Below are 21,155 nucleotides of genomic sequence, written 5' to 3'. Positions count from 1 at the left end.
TGCTGCAATTATAGGAATTAGAGAATTAAAAATGTAAATAAAAATATCCTTTAGTTTTTTTCGTGAATTTAATCATGATGGAAAAATCTATTCAACATTTTAAAAACTTTGTACAGGCTAACTGTGTGTTTATTTCATTTGTTCTGCTGAGTAATAGCATTCTAGAATCATGCGTTGTTTAAGTCTGCTCATTGTTTTTCACACGTCTCTTCAAAGACTCGATAGCCTGCTGGGATATATCAAGTATCCTGGAAATAAATGCTTCATACCAAATATCAGGCTTTTAGAAATAAAAGATGCAATCTAAGGGAAATAGTGCAGTTCAGATATTCCCCCAACTCAGATTTAATGGGATCATGGCTAATGAAAAAAAATTGATTTGAGATTTTCAAGCTACCTCCAAATTAACCTTTAGTTAATTTCAACAGGCCTTGCATAAGAACAAAAATTGCAGATGGTGAAAGGCTCATTCTGAGTCTTAATTGAGGTGATCTGAAAAAAATTACACAATCTAAGCCTTCTTCCTAAACATTTTGATGTTGATGTTTGATATCAAGTGATTTTTGACTTATGGCAACCCTATCACAGGGTTTTCTTGGCAACATTTATTCAGAGGGGGTTGCCATTACCTATCTTTAAGGCCAAGAGAATGTGACTTGCCCAAGGTCACCCCATAGCTATGACTCAGCATTCAAATACACTGATAGTGATATAAATGCTACCTTTTTTATTCACCTCACATTAAAAATGGAATCTCCTTGGAACAGATTCTCAGCCACTGATAAACTGGACTGAAACATCCTTGAATCTTTCAAATTTGCCAAATTAAGTGGCAGATGGGAGAAGGACGGACTGTTGACAGAAACTCCATGAAAATATTTTTTCCTAAGGTAAAAGTACATGAATTGTAATACAAAACTAGATTTATTTTGTGTGTCAGGAGCAACTTGAGAAAACTGCACGTCACTTCTGGTGTGAGAGAATTGGCCATCAGGAAGGACGTTGCCCAGGGGACATCCGGATGTTTTACCATCCTGTGGGAGGCTTTTCTCATGTCCCCTCGTGAGAAGCTGGAGCTGACAGATGGGAGCTCACCCTCCTCCCCGGATTTGAACTGCCAACCTTTTGGTCAGCAGTTCTGCCAGCACAAGGGTTTAACCCACTGCGCCACCGGGGGCTCCTATAAAACTATATGATAATGTAAAAAAAAAGAAAACCAGTTTGAAAATCTAAGCTGAAGGCAAGATATGAACTTTGTAAATGGGAAAAGAAGAAAAATATTTTTTGGGGGGAATAGTAGGGCTAGGATGCCTTAGAAACCATTCACAAACCATTGGTGTCAAAATTTCAGATTACTCTAACTAATTCTTATGAAAATGAGTTACATTGAAATGTCCCAAGTTATATTATAGCCTTTTTTTCAAAAAAGAAAGAAAGAAAGGACTGTAGCAGAAGTGGGTCAGTTTTGATACAGACACTCGTTATGTTCCCCTTCACCTCAAATGCCAAATTCAAGTACACTTGTGCAATTCTTTTTTTTAATATAAAAAATATCAATGCTCTTTCACAATTATTGTTCTCCTGCTTCTAAATTTTTAAAATCAGTTCATGTGAAATGTACAAAAGCACCTTTTCAAAAAAAAATCACCATACAAAATATATAAAATTATCTACAGCATTATATATATATATATAATATTTATATCAAAACGGTGGTATTTAAGACAAAAAGTCCACCATGAGCTGGTGTAGAAGCTGGCAAAGAAATCCAAGGGCACTTTGTGTGATAATTTTTTTTCTCCTGAGTTTGGATATGCTGTTGGACCAGAACGAAATGCCGATGCCCCTTAAGTTCTGATGGGGCTCAGGTGATGCTTGATATGCTTTACTATTGGCCATTTCTTCCTTATGTGAAGTCATTTGTTAGTGTAGTATAGATTGGCCTCCTTGGCAGCCCTTGCAGCATAGCTATGGCTCTGGCTGCATTTTGGAGAGGCGTTCTTTGCCAACAGTGAGTTCCATTTTATTGGTTTCTGTGTGTTTTTGGCACAATGTATGCAGGCAGGCACTGAATGTGCCCTAAGTAGCTTCAGCGAGCTGAGCCCCTCGCAGGAATCACAAGTAGCCCATCGCACGGAATACCCCTCAGATGTTGTGTCCTTCACCTTCTCACTGTGCGGGAGAGTGCCGAATCCATCGGAAGCACCATCTCCATGGAGCAGCCCTCCAGGTTGCAACCGTCATCACAATTTCCTGATGATTCAAATTGAAGTTTCATTACTGCCTCTGTTCACAAGAAGAAGTAACCATGCAACTTAGGGTTAAACTGTGGCAGGCTGACAGTTCCACATCAAACTACCTAGGGCATTGCAACAGGACACCTAACAAGGAGGCAACTCTTTGAAGCAATGAAAAGGACAAAAATTGCAGAAGGCAACACACAGGCATTAAACCAGGGGTCCTCAAACTTTTTAAACAGGGGGCCAGGTTACAGTCCCTCAAACTGTTGGAGGGCCGGATTATAATTTGAAAAAAACACGAATGGATTCCTATGCACACTTCGTATATCTTATTTGTAATGCAAAAAACACTTAAAAACAATAATAATTAAAATGAAGAACAATTTTAACAAATATAAACTTAATAGTCTTTCAATGGGAAGTGTGGACCTGTTTTTGGCTGATGAAATAGGATTGTTGTTGTTGTTGTTGTTGTTGTGTGCTTTCAAGTTGTTTCAGGCTTAGGCTGACCCTGAACAAGGGCCGGGTAAGTGACCTTGGAGGGCCATATCTGGCCCCTGGGCCTTAGTTTGAGGACCCCTGCATTAAGCAAGCAGAAGGTAGTAATGAGAGGCAGACTCCTAGTTGCAAACATCCGACATACATCCAACTCATAGCTAAGAATGGGAGAGAGACAACAAGAAATAAGAGGAAATCTACCCTTTTGGAAGGGAAATTCACTCCTGGAGTTATCATGTCAAAAAGGTGTCTGCACTGAATTCTTCTCATTGATTCTTGTTTTTATGAGATCCCAACATTCTTAAAATGCAATTGTGACAGGGGTGAAATGAACTCTTCTGAACAGGGGCACGAACAGTTAAACAAATGTCACAAGGTTGTCAACCCTTCCCTATGCTATACCAAACAAAAAAAATATTGGAGTTACAATTAAAAATGTATCTGTTCCTAGGTAAAGGTTGTCCCTGACATTAAGTCCAGTCGTGTCCGACTCAACCTCCATTTCTAAGCTGAAGAGCCGGAGTTGTCCGTAGACATTTCCAAGGTCATGTGGCCAGCATGACTGCATGGAGCGCCGTTACCTTCCTTCCGGAGCGGTACCTATTGATCTACTCACATTTGCATGTTTTCGAACTGCTAGGTTGGCAGAAGCTGGAGCTGATAGTGGGAGCTCACAGTGCTCCCTGGATTCGAACCTGCGACTTCTTGGTCAACAAGCTCAGCAAGCTCAGTGCTTTAACCCACTGCGCCACCGGGGGCTCCTACTTGCATACAAATGCAATTTAAGAACAACCCTACAGAACCTATTTTGCCTGTAACTTGGAAACTGCTTGTACAGGGTGAAGCAGCATAACTTCCTTTTTTAAAAACTTAATAAAACCCATTGTATGAATCAGAAATTATTATTTTTTAATAATGTAGGCGCATACCTAAAGTTTTGTTTTACGTAGTTTTGAGGATCAAATTAGGTAGGTGACATCCTGCATTCTCCATACACTGAGTAAACCGATTTCTGGCATTTGTTCGCGACTCTTGCCAGCATAGCAGGCGTTACGTTGGCAATTTCTTCCTGGATGTTGGTCTTCAAATCTTGTAGGGTCCTTGGACGGTTCACATAAACACGGGATTTCAAAAAACCCCATAGAAAAAAATCACAAGGGGCCAAATCTGGAGAGCGGGCCGGCCACTCCAAATCCGCTCGAAAAGTAGGCCTCAACTTTATACTCCCGCCTCTTGAATGAGACCACTAGCGCTCCGCTACGTCTTCAACCGACTGAATGGCGTGCATTTTAAAAAAGGAAATTGTGCTGCCTCACCCTGTATATGTAGCTTGTTTATCTTGGGGGGGAAAGATCCAGTTTCAGGATCTAATTCTTATGACTCCTGTTAATCAACCCCAAAACTTGGATTTTTGCTTTTCTGATGTACCAGAGAATTCTGATTTTGAAACAAACCAGGAGTGAAGCCCAGAAACCAGTGCACGAGAGAAATGGGGGAAGAAGAAAAGAGGAGAAATTGCCCCCAAGGCTTATTCTAAGCTTTGGGTTCACAAGCCCAGAATGAATGCTCCAAAAAGGCAACAGAAAGAATGAGGCCAGTTTATGGAAAAGAGCAAGAATCAGAAACTCAGGAAAGATAGGACAGGATGTAAACTTGCAAGCTAAGCTGGCACTTACTCCGAATCTGAGGTCTCCGCAGTGCCGGTTCCCACATGGAGATTCATGGCCAAACCATTTATTTGTTCTGGAAGCTGATCTCTCCTTGGGTTCTTTATTGTCACCCCAGAGTCTGAATTGGAGCGGATCCCATTATTTGTCCCAATAGAGGTCATTCTGGATGAGATTGTGGTTTGATTATAATCTGACAGTTTTTCCCGCAGCCGATTTTTGATGTTTTTGTCTACCAGTGGAGGAGGATAGGTGACTTTGTTCTTCAATATACCTGCCATGAGATAAAGGAAGTGATGACTGGCATCATGTGATTAAATAAAATGCTTTCAGGAAATATTAATACTCCTATGCTTGACATGAAGAAAAGACCAGTCTCTATAATTTTACGGGTGCTCTTGGCTGAGGATTTTCTGATACTCAATAGTAGACACAGTTTAAGAGGGAATAATACGGCCTTACTCCTTGCTCAAACTTAGATTGTTAGTCTAAAGACACCAAAGAAAAGGAAATCTCAGGAAGCCTCATGTACTCCCACAGATTCATTTCTTCCTTGATTAAAATATTCTCAATTAAAAACACCTATTCTATTATGGCTGCTCTCAGGAAAGGATACAATAACACAAATGGATACAAAACTTCCACAAATCAATATGAGATCAAAAATGGCAAATTAGAACCAATCTACTAAGAACTCAAAACCCAAGTCAATAGCCGTGTCGTAATTTTGTGCCAAAAATTCTGAGAGAGGAGGACATTCCACAACCAGGGCCTGACTCACATTCCCAATATAGCACCATTCTCAAAGTGTAGATTCCTCTCAACTTAGCTGAGCATCATAATACATATATGTAGAAGGATCCCAGAGAAACATTAAAAAAGATCTCATCAAGTAATTTCACATCGAAGAGAAGCAAAGCTACATAGGCCACTGGATTTAAACTCAACAAGACCCAGCAAATTGGATCAGCCTGTCAGTTATGATACATAGATTCTTAAATGCCTGCTTGGCACTTTCGCAGTCAACAATTTTGAGAGTGTAAACATAATATGCTTGAATTACACTATGTAACAAAATTTGAGGGGAAAAATCTGTTCCTGGTTTGAACATGTTATTTCCCATCTAATTGTGCAGGACGTATTTTGAAACCAGTTATTACACTCCAGAAACTTTGTTTTTGTGGCTGCCACAAACTATGTTGAATTGGTTGACACTCTATCAAGTATTCATTGAAAAACTATAGCAAAATGTGCTGTAGGATGTCCGGCAAAAACATTTTTTTGCAGTGTAATAAACTTTTTCCATATTTTTAAGATAGAACCAATAGGAAATGACATTTATAATCCAGGAACAAAAATCATGTCACATAGAGATATATACTTACACATGTAACATATGACCCCTAACATTGGCCAATACACATTCTGTTGCCTGAAATATTACCCCTATTTCTGGGTATAACTGACCTGTTGATTTAAAAAATGGCACCAGTTTTCCTCCCATCAGCTCTAGCTTTTGAGATACAGAACATATATCATCTACCAGTTGAGCGCCCTCTGTCAGCGCCAGCTCCCTATGTGGGGACATGAGAGAAGCCTCCTACAAAGATGGTAAAAAATCAAACATCTGGGCATCCCCTGGGCAATGTCCTTGCAGATGGCCAATTCTATCACACCAGAAGCAACTTGCAGTTTCTCAAGTCATTCCTGACATGAAAAAAATTACCAGTTGCCATCTGCTCACCCATAGAAACCATGATAACTATATCCAAGAAACTAGAGCTGATGGTGTCTATCCAATGCAATTTTCTGAATCAGGGCCCCAAACAACCCTAGGAACTGGCCTACTAATCAAGCCACAAAAGAAAAAAATGTTTTTTTGTTGGACTGTGTAATCAATCTTTAGTAAGATTTACCTCCCTTTATTTTTTGTTTTAACACAATTTTAACTAAAACATATTCAGATTGGACCATTGCCCACTTCCACAGTTCTCCACCAGATGATTCCATCAGTGCTGCCTCCGAAAAATCCTGCAAATCTCTTGGGAGGACAAGTGGACAAATGTCAGTATGCTGGAAGAAGCAAAGACCACCAGCATTGAAGCGATGGTCCTCTGCCATCAACTCTGCTGGTCTGGCCATGTTGTCCGGATGCCCGACCACCGTCTCCCAAAGCAGTTGCTCTATTCCGAACTCAAGAACGGAAAACAGAATGTTGGAGGACAGGAAAAGAGATTTAAAGACGGGCTCAAAGCCAATCTTAAAAACTCTGGCATAGACACTGAGAACCAGGAAGCCCTGGTGCTTGAGCGCTCCAGTTGGAGGTCAGCTGTGACCAGCAGTGCTGCAGAATTTGAAAAGGAGGGCGTAAGAGAGAAATGTACCAAGAGGAAGGCGCATCAAGCCAACCACCTTCCACCCGGAAACCGATGCCCTCACTGTGGGAGAAGATGCAGATCAAGAATAGGGCTCCTCAGTCACCTATGGACCCACCGCCAGGATACCACACTTGGAGAACCATCATCCTCAGACTACGAGGGATCGCCTAAGTAAGTACCAGATGATGTGAAAGTCCACAAGCAGGACATGAGGCCAATCAACCTTCTCACTCCTGTTTCCAATAAACTGGTATTGAGAGTCACACTTCCGTTTCCAGGTTTTGAGTTTTTAGTAACTGTAGCCAATGAAAATCTTATCCTTCACGATTTGCACACAAACATCCCTCATTCCAATTCCCCATTACCTTTTCTCTGCTCAGGCTGCTGGTGATTCTGCTGAGAAAACGGTTTGTTCTCCTTCTGCTGCACTTCGTTCTCTTTGTCCTGAGGTATTTCACTGCTGTGGTTGGCTTGGTTTTCCTGGTGAAGTTCTACATTAACCTTGGTTTCCACTTTCAGCTTTTGTTTTGCACTTGGCTCCTCACCATCACTCGCTGCTATGCTCTCAGACTGCCAATAGGGTTTCACGTGGTTGGGAAGTGAATCAACTGTGGGTCACACACAAAATGAAACATTACAAAATGTAAACATTCCTCTCTCTGCTTCCCACCACAAGTCAACTTGGAAACACAATTAGAGGCGGCCTATTTAGAATCATAGAGTTGGATGAGACCACAAGAGCCATCAAATCCAATCTCCTGCTGTTAACACAGTTTTTGTTCCTGGGTTATAAATGTCATTTTTTCATGGGTTCCATCATAAAAACAAGGAAAAAGTTAATTAAACTGCAAAAAACTTTGTTTTTGTGGGACATCCTGCATCACATTTTGCTATAGGTTTTCAGTGAATATCTCACTGAGTCTCAACCAATTCTTCATAGTTTGCAGCAGCCACAAAAGCAAAGTTTCTGGAGTATAATAACTACTTTCAAAGTAAGTACCATAAAATTAAACAGGAAATAATACTTTCAAACCAGGGACATATATTTTTTTAAATATTGCATAATGCTTTTGGGACAATTGTCTTGGACACCAGGGAAAAGTCCATTAATGATGATGTAGATCTAATCTCAGCACAACTGAGAGCAAATACTCTAAAAATTTTGCATAGATAGTACTATTGCCCACTCAAAATACATAGAATTGATAACAGGATCTCTAAGCTATGTTGGAGAAAGTGCAGAGAAATAAGGGATTGGAGCTACACGTGGCTAAGGTGCTCAAAAGTCCAGAATTTCTTGGATGAGAGGCTGTCATGAATAAGCTAAATAGTGGAGGAAACAATACATTTTTGGTGGGAGCTCTATTCATGATTTCAGTATTTGAAAGTGAAAATAAGGCTTTAGCAGATAAAAAATCTTATATTGCTCATGTAACGTCTGCAAGACTCAAAATCGTGAAAACATGGGAAAAGTTATGCGAAGAATTGGTTAACTAGGATATGGGCGGTAGCTCTATCGGAAAAGTTAACCTATCAATTAAGATCAGCAAAAGGAGAACTCAAAGAAGATCCATTTGATAAAACTTGGAAACCATTTATTAGCTTAATGGGTAAAAGCAATGGTGAACTGAAAGCACCAAACATCAATGAATAAGCACATTAAAATAATTATAGGAAAATGGAACGACTGGATGAGGAGACTGGACAATGTTTTAACTAGGAGACGCTAATTTGTGTTTTTATTGATTTTGTTATGCTTACTGTTTTTATGTTATGTTTTTTTATGTTACTGTTTTTAAATTTATTTATTGTTTATTTATTTACTGTATTTGTATACTGCCTTTCTCAGCCCATAGGCGACTCAAGGCGATTAACAGGGCAAAATTCAATGCTTATAATGTCAAAAATATAATTAAAAACATAACATATAATAAAAACAGAACAAATCAATCAAATATAAATTCATAGGGCCTCCTTGTTAAAAACGTTGTCTGGATTCATTGTCTAGTTGTTCCATTTTCCTGTGTCAGTTACTCTGCATTTGCAAACGCTTGTTCAAAAAGCCACATATTGACTTTTTTCCGGAATTTTAAAAGGGAAGGGGCCCGATCTAATATCTATAAGGAGGGCGTTCCACAGCTGAGGGGCCACCACCAAGGAGGCCCTGTCTCTCGTCTCTGCCAAACGTATTTCTGAAGAAAGGTGGTAACGAGAGCAGGGCCTCCCCATACGATCTTAAGGTCCTAGATGGTTCATAATGTATTTTATGGTGTTGGACATTGAATTGTTGTCTCTGTAAACTGCCTTAAGTCACCTGTGGGCTGAGAAGGGCAGTAAACAAATACAGTAAATAAATAAATAAAGGATAAAATTAGAATAATGTGGAAGTAATAGAAATGAAAGTGCCATTTTTTTGTAAGGGAAATAAATGATGTGACAACTGTATTATGTTTTAAATGTTTTGGAATTTTAAAATATTTAATAGAATCACTGACAAATTTTTTAGTCAAAATTCTAGCTAGGCAGCAAAGAGATTAACGAAAAAGTAGCAAATTCTTTTCAATGAGGAAATACTGCCTGGATTGTTGTGCATCTGAATATGTATCTATTCTGAGAAGGCCAAGCCATCCTACATATCATATGTGTATCACAAATGAATTATTAGAACATTTATAGGCCAGTTTGGAATAAGAAATTAAAATACACATATGCAATGGATTTGAAAGAAAATTGGCTTAAGATGTTCCACCGATGGTATGTCACACCTAAAAAATTAAGTTTAATGTATAAAAATACGGATAAAAATGTTGGAAATGTCATGAAGTAGAGGGTAGTTTCTTTCATATGTGGTGGTCTTGTAAGAAAGCACAAATTTATTGGAAAAATATACATGAAGAGACACAAAAAATATTGGGAATATCATTCCCAAAACCCCCCAGAATATTACCTATTAAATATTACGGATTCAGAATTCACCTCAGATTTAAATAAGGATATTTTATTTACCTATATTTCAACAGCAGCAAGGATATAATTTGCAAAAATTTGGAAAATGGACAAAATTCCAGAAATAGAGGACTGGATAAATAAATTGCAAGAGATCAAAGACATGGGCAAATTAATCTTTTTTTGGAAGAAAAGCTTGGGAAAACCACTAAAAGAGACAAACTGGTCATCATTTGAAAATTATATGAATGAAAGACGTCAATAGGATAAATATATAATAAGACTAATCTCTGAGACACTTACTGGCAATACTTTTTCTTTTTATTATTGATGTCTTTGTTTTTTTTAGACATGAGGGGAAAAAGAGCTCAGAGAGAAATGAGAAGAGACAAATATATACACTAAAAAAGTTGATATATACTAAGCGAAGGCACAGAATGGAAGTCAAACAACTATTTATTTATTTATTTTTACTATTTTTTCCTTCTTTTCTTTTTTTATATAATGATGTTTTCTTATCTTGACTCTTAAAATTTCCTACTATCCTATAATCCAATGTTCCCCCACTCTTTATTTTCTTTTCTTTATGTATATGTATAACCTAATAAAATTTGTTTTTTAAAAAAAGAACATTTATAGGCCAGGAGCCAGAGCTCTGGCTATCATTCTTTTACCTTTGGGAGTGCTGTGAAGCGGACCTCGATCATTGCTTTTCGAAGTGGCTGCATTCCATTTTTTCTCTGCATCCATTGCGTCTTCCTCGCTGTCTGAAGAGTGAGAGGAAGCGTAGGAACTGCTGTGCTCGTCAAGGGACAACTCGCTGTCAGAATCAGAGTCATGCTCTGTAGAAGCAAATAATAAGGAAAGTGATATGCAATGCGAACAATAAAAACAGAACTGTCCTATAGGCATCCTATATATTGTAAAAGTCATTTCACTATATGAAATGCAAGAGGCAAACGAAGTTGCCATAATCCATTTTGCATATTAAAGAATAACATTGATCACTCATCTTTTTAACACATTTTCTGTAATGATATGGCTGCCCTATTTGGCTGACCATCAGTTATGTCGATCCACAGTGCTCCCAGTATCTCTAATCCTTTTTTTACTTCCCAATCAAAGACTAGAAATTTAGGACATAAAATCCTATAGTTTATCCTGCAGAAGAACAAAGGGATGGTTTTCAATCAAGACAAGCCAAGAAAGTGCCACATTTGACAGTTTCTGAATCATGGTTTATATAGTTTCAAACTGACACAAACACATACATGTTCAAATGAAATCAAAGTTCCTTTTCCCTGCCTGTCTGTAATTTTTCCCCCTCAGCTCAGTGCTGCTGTGTCTCTTTTCTGTTTTGTAAACATCGGTGTTCTTAAAAAATCTGTGTGTTTCTGAAAACTAGTCCTGAACACACAGCCCTCCCATCTCTTTTGGGTCAGTCTAATCTCTCTCTATCTCTCACCCAAGGCAACTTTGTTTGCCTCTCCTATCTGTGTTCCTTAGACATACAGAGATACATTTATCATACCCTCATCTCACTTTTTCCATCTATCTATCTATCTATCTATCTATCTATCTATCTATCTATCTATCTATCTATCTATCTATCTATGCTCTGTGCGTAATGAATACCTTAAAAATAAAAGAACCAATGAACAAAATCACACCAAATTTGACAACAAAATGTCTCACAACACAAGGAGTGACCATCACTCAAAAATTATGATTTTGTCATTTGGGTGTTGTAGTTGCTGGGATTGATAGTTCACCTATAATCAAAGAGCATTCTGAACTCCACCAATGATGGAATTGAACCAAACTTGGTACACAGGACTCCCCTCATCAACATAAAACACTGGAAGGGTTTGGTGGGCATTGACCCAAGGACCATTCTGAACCCCACCAACAACAGAATTGGGCCAAACATCCCACACAGAACCCCCATGACCAACAGCAAATACTGTGTTTTCTGGTGGTCTTTGGTGACCCTTCTGACACCCCCTTGGTGATACCCCCTTGGTGACTTCCCAGGTTGAGAAATGCTGCCTTAAGGCAATCCAGTCCAACTCCCTTCACCAGGGCAAGAAAACATAATCAAAGCCCTCCTGACAAAGGGCCATCCAGCCATTCACACACACAGACACACACACATATGTATATGACAGATGCAGTATCAAAGATTTGAAAGGGATCACTAAAGAAGGGCAATTATATGTTGCATGTTCCAGAGTAGGCAAACCAGGCAATCTCCACATCAACTCTGACAAAGAAATAGCAAGAAATACCATTTACCAACAAGCATAAAGACAATACATATATTAGAAACCAACACTTTCTCATTACTTTATTTTCCAGATCAGCAGACTGGGCCACAGCAACGTGTGGCAGGGGACCGCTAGTTATGTATAAATATGATGCTGCAGAATTATTTCTGCCTCTGTCAATAGTTACTTGATAACGCTACGATTTTTGTTCCTGGGCTATAAATGTCATTTCCTAATTGGTTTTATAATAAAAACATGGAAAAAGTGTATTAAATTGCAAAAGGACATCCTTCAGCCCAGTTTGCTATCAATTTTCATTGAGTATCTCATAGAGTCTCAATTAATTCAACATAGTTTGTGACAGCTACAAAAAAAAAAAAACCAACAACAACCAAGTTTCTGGAGTATAACAACAACTTTAAAAGTAAATACCACACAATTAAACAGGAAATAACACTTTCAAATGAGGAACAGATATTTTTTCTAATTTTGTTACATAGTGTAATTAGAAAAAGACCCTATACTGTTTTCCAGGTGTCTAAGGATGCTGAAAACTGGCTGTGTCAGTGATGGGGCAATAATATAATTTTCTGTTTTTAACCATACCATGGGATTTTGATGGTTTCCTGCGGAAGATTGAGGAATCGCCTTCTGTATGACCGGCTCTTGCTTGGCTTGATGATACGCTGAGCTTTTGGGCAGCTTCATCTCTGAAAACAAAAACAGGAGCTTTCCAAATCAGTGCACTGACGTCAAAATTGCAGGCTTGAATTTCTAATATGCTCTACCAAATGCAGTGTGCAGGGTCAGCAGGTTTAGTTGTGCCACCGCTGTTTTTCATCTATTTTTCTTGAAATGCTTCAATCAAATTGCAGTAGTAAGAGAAAACATATAGACAAGCTAGAAAATGCACTGAACTGAAACAAATCTGCAGAAGCATGAAGAAGGCCAACGTGGGCAAAAGTAGCGATACAGTTCCCCTTCCCTTCTGCAAAAGCCATTCAAAGAGAAAAGGAAAGCCTGGAAGCCATGCGCCAGCACCAGATTACCTGAGGATATGAGCAAGGTAGCTATTGTGACTCTTGGCTGACCTGACGGTGCTTTCTAAGGAGACTGTGGATTCACCAATTGTAGTGCGATACATATTTGGCTCCTCTATGTATGTGTCGTTACAGTTGAGAGATCGCTGAGAGGGGAGAAAATAAAATCAATGTTTATCAGTATAACATTCTTCCCAGACACAAGTTGAGCTGTATACACATTGGACTCATGAGCTGATCTGAACTCTGAGATCATCAGGAGAGGCCTTCTATCAGCCCCATCACTTTCACAAGCACAGTTGGTTATATGACGAGAAAGGGCCTTCTTGGAGCCTGTCTCCATGGAGGTTCCTTCTAAGGAAAGCCAGCATCCTTCTATCAATAGGCTAAATTTTTTTAGACAGGTTTTTAAAACACTGATTTTTTTAAAAAGGGGGTTCTGTATTGTTTTAACTGGATAAATCACGGAATCACAGATTCAGAAGAGATCTCAAATGTAATCTAATCCACTGCTTCTGAAACTGTGGATTTTGATCCCAAATGACCCCATAGTTCAATATTGGGATCCTGAACAAACCTATAGCAGATATCTTGTTTGTAACCTGGGGAGTGGCTGTAGTTCTTCCGGAGAGGCCCTTCTCTTGCTCCTGCCTGCATAGCAAGTGTGACTTGTGGGGACAAGAGAGAGAGCCTTCTCTGTGGTGGCCCCCCGGCTCTAAAATTCCCTCCCCAGAGACATTAGGCAAGCCCCCACACTGGCAATCTTCAGGAGGAACCTGAAAACCTGGTTATTCCAATGTGCCTTCAGTGATTGAATGTAAGATACTCCCTGACCAAACTTTGCATAAAATGACCTCAGAAGAACTTTATTTTATGGTTCATGCAATTAAATCCTTCCTTATCCCTGGATCCTCCTCCCGATAATTTATATTGCCCTATCTCCCAGTGTTTTAAACATTTTATCATTGAGTTTAGCACTACTCAGCCTATTCTTCTCTGTTTTAATGTTTGATTTGCTTTTGCTGTTTGCTTATTATATTGGTTTTGCATTTATGTATTTCATTTTCTGGTTTTGTTATGCTTTTGTGTTATATTGTGTTACTGTATTGTTGGGCGTGACCTTATGTAAACCACACTGAGTCCCCCTGGGGGAGATGGAGCAGGGTATAAATAAAGTTTTACATTATTATTATTATTATTATTATTATTATTATTATTATAGTTGTATATTCCCCAATGGCAGGGGGTTGGATTAGACCAGGGCTTCTTAAACTTTTCCACTTGCAACCCGTTTTGGGTGGAGAAATTTTTACATGACCCCAGGTATACAGGCTCATCATCATCATCATCATCATCATCATCATCTTTATTTATACCCTGCCACCATCTCCCCAACGGGGACTCAGGGTGGCTTACATGAGGCCAAGCCCAACAGCATATTACAATAAAATAAAAACCAAAGCACAAAACAACAGCACAATAAAATACATAAAACATAAGAATACAGCAAATAATATAAAAAATATAATGAAAAACCATTCATAATCACAGTGACAATGAGCAGGCCGCATGTACAAGATAAAATACTAAAAACTCAGGGTGAGATAGGAGTGAAGCAGATTATATGTGAGGGAGAAGCTTATAGCACTTTGTCCTCCAAAGCACTTTACATTTCCCTGAGTCTGCTTGTATGCCCTCCACAATCACTAGTATCACCTTTCGCTTATGGCCCAGCATTATTTCCAATTTTAACTCTACATTTGGCCTTCCCACTGTTTTAATCATGTGTTGCTTTTGAATAATGTTGTGTATTTTATTGTCTATGTTTTTTAATTGCTTGTATTGATGTTTTATTGCTTTTGTTGTTGTGTTGGGCTCGGCCTCATGTAAGCCGCACTGAATCCCTTGGCGAGATGGTAGTGGGGTACAAATAAAGTTAATTAAAATAAATAAATAAATAACAGGGTTGTAAAAACAGGCCTTCATACAGGCGGGGTGAAGTGTACTATAGGGGCAAACTTTGAGGGGGAGCAACAATGTATAGTTGTATGGTTACTCTCCAAAAGCGCAATGGGAAAGCCAGGATTTGAGATCCTTCTTGAAGGTTACTAAGTGGGGGCTTGCCTAATCTCACTGGGCAATGAGTTCCAGAGTCGGGGAGCCACAGAGGAGAAGGCTCTCTCCCTTGTTTGCACAAGGCGGGCCTGTGAAAACGGCAGGGGTGAAAGGAGAGCCTCTCCCAAAGATCGAAGAGATCATACATATAAAAATCAAACATTTACTGATAACAAATCAGCCTTTATAAAGTTTGCTAAGCAGTCTGATTTCCTTTTCTGAAGGACAGCTGAAGCATCTTCCGCAGAGTCCACCGTAAAAACTAAACAACAGATTAATGTAAGTGTCTAAAACAGCCATTAGGTGATGTTCAGAAAACATTTATTGTTGCCAATTTTTTTGGACCCAACTGCAGAGGTAAGGGGGCCATATTAGGGGTAGAGGGTACACAATTAAGAAGCAGTGAGTCAATGGCAAGCCAGGTATAGTTTACTCTCCTCAAAAATTAATCTTGATGGTGAGAAAGTTCCTAGTATTTCTACTTCATTTTATTTAATCCAGACTCTATATTCTATGCCAAATCTTATTATATGAGAACTCTGCGGCCTGCTAACACATTAGATATTGGCCACTTGAGATTGGAGAATAACTGGCCAATGTAATTCAATCAATGGAGCGGTTTCAAAAATATTAGCCCACAGACTCCATTAAAACACCAAGTATTTTAAATTGGAATTTACTGGACTGCTCAAAATTTATTTGACTTAAAAATAAATAGGTATTTAACAGCTGATGAAAATTAAAGTTGGCTAGGTTCACTGATTCATAGTTCGACACTGTTCTCATATTTCAGGGTTTCAACAAATGAATGTGATTTTTAATACACCTTCCCATTAATGCTATTTTTCTGATCACTCCTGCCAGAACAAATGGCAAGCTGAATTGCTCTTGTGGCAAAGTTTTAGCATTCTCACGCACCAAAAATCTAGATAATTGCCTCAAATACATCCATGACTGTGTCTGTGGTAAAAATGATGTCATTGTTTTTAATTAATATGTAAAATTTGAATAGTTTTCTAGGTTAGATCAGTTTTTAAAAGAGACTCATGAAAATCTCATTTAAAGCTAATTTAGGTGTGGAGAAAAGAAAATGTAATGCTGGAATAAATGTCTTTTCTGTACAACATTTACCGTATATACTCGAGTATAAGCCGACTAGAATATAAGCTGAGGTACCTAATTTTTCCACAAAAAAACTGGGAAAATGGATTGACTCAAGAATAAGCCGAGATAACAACACAATTGCATTAACTGAAGCATCTATAGGCTAAATGTTTTTAAATATTTACATAAAATTGTAATTTAAGATAAGACTGTTATACTCTGATTATTCGGATCTTCTTCAATGTAAATGTGCTTACGTATCCTTCCAATAATAATAGAGTAAAATAATACATGTAATAATAATAATAATAATAATAATATAATGGAAATGTAATAATAGCAGTAATCATAGTGTAAAATAATAAATGTAATAATAATAATAATAATATAATGAAAATGTAATAATAACAGTAATCATAGTGTAAAATAATAAATGTAATAATAATAATAAATAGAGTGAAATAATAAATGTTTCTACTAATAAGGTAAAATAATAAATGTAATAAAAATAATAATAAATAACTTTGATTTGAGTATAAGCCGAGGGGGGCTTCTTCTGCATAAAAAACTGCTAAAAAATTAGGCTTATACTTGAGTATATACAATACTCTCTCCCTTTCCCCGCCTCATTTTAAATTTTCTTTCTTCCTTGCCGTTTTTTCCCAAATGATGGTGCAGAAACCAGATAAAATTCAGCATTTGCACATCTGACAACATATAAATATATAGCATTTACATACTGAGAAAATATTTTCCAAAACCACTTCTTACTGTTAATAATGTAGCCCTTGTTGTCGTGGAGTCATCTGGAAGTGGCTTCTTTCCAGTGAAAGTATTCTTCAAATGTTTCCTCACTTCCTTATTGAAAATACAGTGGAAGAAAAAGATGAACAGGCCCTAGATTTTTCAGAGGAGTCACAAAAAAGAAAGAAAAGAAAGAAAATAAGGAGTTAGAATGTATCATAGTTACAATACAACGATGACCTGGGCTGAAATCATTCATTTCAGCATGGTTTGCCGTTATCCACAGTTTCTCCTATCCATGCAAAGTCCCGGGATGTACTGTGTTTCACCACATAATCATCATGGATTTTCTGTCAATTCCCCTCACCCCCCAAAAGGGGGTGCCACCATTTTAAAAAAGAGGACAGATGGAGCTTGAGTGACTGCTCCCTCTCTTCTTCTCTCCTTATTCAAGCCAAGCCTCATGTCATTGTTCTTATGGTGGAGAATGAGTCCTCTCCCTCCCTCCCATTCAAGCAAAGCCTCAAGTCAAAGGTTGCAGGACGGGGAGCATTATATCATGTGACAATTATGAGATGAAAGAATAAAAACTAATTTGGAGACAAAAAACAAGGGTGATGCAGAAGCGACTATTATGCGGTGAAATACAGTATGTCTCATACATACAAGGATCATACTGTACTTACAAATGAGAAAGACCTAAAGAGGAGCCTCTCTGGATGAGATAAAAAAACCTATTTAATCCTGTATCCTGTAGCCACTGGCCAACAAGATGTCTATGGGAGTCCTGAAAGTAAGGTATGAACACAACAGCTGTCCTCCACTATTGTTTCTCAGTGACTGCCACTCAGAGACACATTGTTTCTGATCCTGGAGAGAGTAAAGACATAATGATTCCAGCCAATGACAGTCTTGACCATGAATCTCCAATCACCTTTTAACGCCATCTATGCTGGTGGCCATCATCACAACATATGTAAGCAAATTATTAAAAATGCTGGGGTGAGTTGCTCCACTGGGGCCATATAAACCTAATGTGCCATTTGCTTACCCATGTCTTTCTTGAAAAAATATCCTTCAGTAAATAAAGGAAAGTAAAAGATGTTCTCCTTACCATTTCTAACCATGACTCAGTATTTCATATTCAGAGAAATGATAAATCTGCAAAGAGCAAGTAAAGGGGTCTAAAGGCAATCCATAAAGATAGAAGAGCATATCATACCTGTAAACAACTAAAGACAGCGAAGAGGTAGTGAAATGTCATTACATCACTGTTCACTGCCATCAGACCCAGCAACCAGGTAGCACTGATCAAGAGGAGAAGGAGGAAAGCAGTCCGCAGTACAGAACTAAATAAAAAGAACAAGTAATTTATATTATGGCATGAAAACTAGACAGGCCTGAGGAATGTAAATGTATTTCCAAGTCCACTCTAAAAAAGAAGAAAATCTAAAAGGTACAAGCTTGAAAATATGGATTTACAGTATAAAATATGGTGGAAGTCAAATGGTCGCTTTGCGTCTTACTTCCTACAGGACTTGTAATACCATGGTATATTTTTTGTGGTGCAAAGCTTGCATTGTTGTTTTCTCTAATTGAGGGGTTCTCAATTTTTTTCAGCCATGGAGTCCTTTTTGAAGCAAAAGTTTCTTGTGGAGCTTCAAAAAATGTTTATATATTATATTATGTATAATATAATAGAATATTATAACGTGTATGTGTGTCTGTCTATCTATCTATCTATCTATCTATCTATCTATCTATCTCAGGAATGGTCAAACTTTTTGACCAACATAAACTTAACAGTATTTCAGTGGAAGACCCCAAGGGCCATCCGATCCAACTCACATCTACCATGCAGGAAAAGCACAATCAAAGCACCTGCAACAGATGGCCACCTAACCTTTCTAATAATAATAATAATAATAATAATAATAATAATAATAATAACAACAACAACAACAACAACAACAGCAGCAGCAGCAGCAGCAGCAGGAAAAGCAGAGTCAGGAAAAGCAGAGTCAAAGCACCTCCTGAGTGGGGAGAAGGAAGTAAGAGTTCTGGAAGCAAGGAAGCGTGGGGGGAATTGATCTAGGCAACCAGGAAGGTAAAGAAAAAAGGCATTTGGCAGCAAGGAAGGAAGGTGGAGGAGGGAGAGATGCAGGAAAGAGGAGATAAATCTAGGAGGAGGAGGAGGAGGGGGGGAATATTGGCCTCACACTCTATATGGTGTCATCTCCCTGCCCCAAACGTGAGGGAAATGTCATCAATCTATTTTTCAATCACTGCAAAATGGATCTCATTCTTCCCATGCAGCATTTTGGGATGTAAGCATTTTGGGATGTGTGTGTGTGTTTTGGGTAGGCTATGATCATAGCAAAGATGTCAAAATCATGAATAAGAAGCAAGCATTATTTATTTATTTATTTACTTACTTACTTACGACATTTATATGACACCCTTCTCACCCCGAAGGAAGCTTACAAGATGCACACACACACACACAATATATTATATTATTAGCATAGTACAATATCAGTATTAAATATTACTATATTGTACTATACCATTATATTGTAATAGTATTAGTAATATTACATGTAATATAAATATATAATTAGAATATCATATTATTAGTATTATATTGCATTACATTATAATATTATATGTATTTATATTATATTATATTATATTATATTACTAGCATAGCACAGGAGACAAGGTGGAACTGTCCCCTGGCCCCCCTCTCTTCACTCTGGCCCAGAGTAGCAGTTGGTACTGGGGGGAGGGGTCCCCAACTGATGACATATGTAGGAGACAAGATCGAACTGTGCCCTGCCCCCCCTCTTCACTCTGGCCCAGAGCGGCAGCTGATGCTGGGAGGAGGGGTACAAAACAGTCATCACTATTCTGGCTGGGTGCCTTCAAGTTGTTCATGATTGACAGCAACCCTAAGGCTAACTGATCACAGAGTTTTCTTGCAAGGATTTATTCATAGGGGGTTAACCTTAGTCTTCCTCTGAAGCCATGACTTGTCCAAGGAGCTGATCATGCCTCTCCTTTATGCTACATTATTCCATTTGAAGGGGTGAGTTGTTAATGCTCTCTATCGTACCCATATTTGCACTTTAATAGCATAATTTACAGTATTTTTTTCATCTGAATTAATGCTACCCTTACTGACCCCTATACCCTGCCCTTTATTTCCTTATAGGTTTTTCCAAGAGTGCTACGACGGAATGAGGGTAAAACTGTAGGATAGGCAATAATGTTATGACAATACAACAGCATCAAAAATCAGATGACATTAAAAAGGTCACACCTGCACCCAAACTGATTACTGAATTGATGCAGGAGAAGGGGGTCATTAATGGAGCATTTCCAGTGTTTTAAAAATACAACACACACACACACATTCTAAATGCCCTGCAATACAACAACACATGGAGAACAGCAATGATGAGAAATAAGGCCAATAAAGAATGAGAATGCATTGCTATGACAATATAACAACATAGTGTGATAACACCCTAAAGCAGTGAACCTATGGCACGCGTGCCAGAAAGGGCATGCAGTGCCCTCTCTTCTCACACGTGATTTGTCAGTCACCTACCCCGCTCCCCCCAGTTTAGCACTCTGAAAGGTTCACCATCACTGCCCTAAGGTAACTGTTTCATATTCATGGCTGCTACTTAATTATGATTTTGACTATAGTGCTACGATCATAGCTCCTCTCCAACCTATTTTACTAGCCCTCAGTTGCATGGGTAGAAGGAGGTTCATTCTGCAAGGAAGGCATGGGGAATGACTCAGGTTTGGGAGAGGGGGAGAGGCTGGGTCAAAAGAGTTAACTTAATTAAGATATAAAACTAAGTAACTGATACAAAACTGATTAAATGTTATCACTATTTAATGAGCCATGGCTACAAACTTACATGACACCAGTTTTCTCCAGTGAGCGCTGCCTTCGTCTGCATGATGCTTTCACTGCCAATATGAAGATGATGATATTGATCTTGAGAAAAACATAAGTACAGATCAGTACAGTAATTTAACTTTTTTTTCTTTCACTTCATCGATAGCCTTAGCATTTTCCTGTATTTCATATATTAAAGTGTTAAACATTAAAGCTACTACAAATGATGCCAAAAGTCTA

At 38.4% G+C, this 21,155-nt stretch overlaps 1 protein-coding gene across 4 annotated transcripts in view; it reads right to left on the bottom strand.

Moving 5' to 3' along the window:
• Positions 1 to 1,429: 1,429 nt before the first annotated feature.
• The window catches only part of CELSR1 (cadherin EGF LAG seven-pass G-type receptor 1), a 192,884-nt gene continuing 173,158 nt past the window's right edge, over positions 1,430 to 21,155 (bottom strand). For 2 of the 4 annotated variants that reach the window (XM_060778417.2, XM_060778418.2), the window contains exons 27-35: positions 20,935 to 21,014; positions 18,222 to 18,348; positions 17,027 to 17,152; positions 13,046 to 13,182; positions 12,603 to 12,706; positions 10,404 to 10,571; positions 7,149 to 7,391; positions 4,415 to 4,679; positions 1,430 to 2,286 (exon numbers count right to left, since the gene is read on the bottom strand). In XM_060778417.2, the coding sequence (XP_060634400.2) occupies positions 2,262 to 2,286; positions 4,415 to 4,679; positions 7,149 to 7,391; positions 10,404 to 10,571; positions 12,603 to 12,706; positions 13,046 to 13,182; positions 17,027 to 17,152; positions 18,222 to 18,348; positions 20,935 to 21,014 (1,275 nt within the window). In that variant the 3' untranslated portion in view covers positions 1,430 to 2,261. The remainder of the gene's footprint in view (positions 2,287 to 4,414; positions 4,680 to 7,148; positions 7,392 to 10,403; positions 10,572 to 12,602; positions 12,707 to 13,045; positions 13,183 to 17,026; positions 17,153 to 18,221; positions 18,349 to 20,934; positions 21,015 to 21,155) is intronic. The other 2 variants (XM_060778420.2, XM_060778421.2) reach the window with 2 other exon arrangements.

Source organism: Anolis sagrei, chromosome 5, assembly GCF_037176765.1.
Source record: "Anolis sagrei isolate rAnoSag1 chromosome 5, rAnoSag1.mat, whole genome shotgun sequence".
Classification (NCBI taxonomy): Eukaryota; Metazoa; Chordata; class Lepidosauria; order Squamata; family Dactyloidae; genus Anolis; species Anolis sagrei.
Note: the sequence above shows the minus strand (reverse complement) of the source record. Positions and strands in the feature narration are given on the sequence as shown.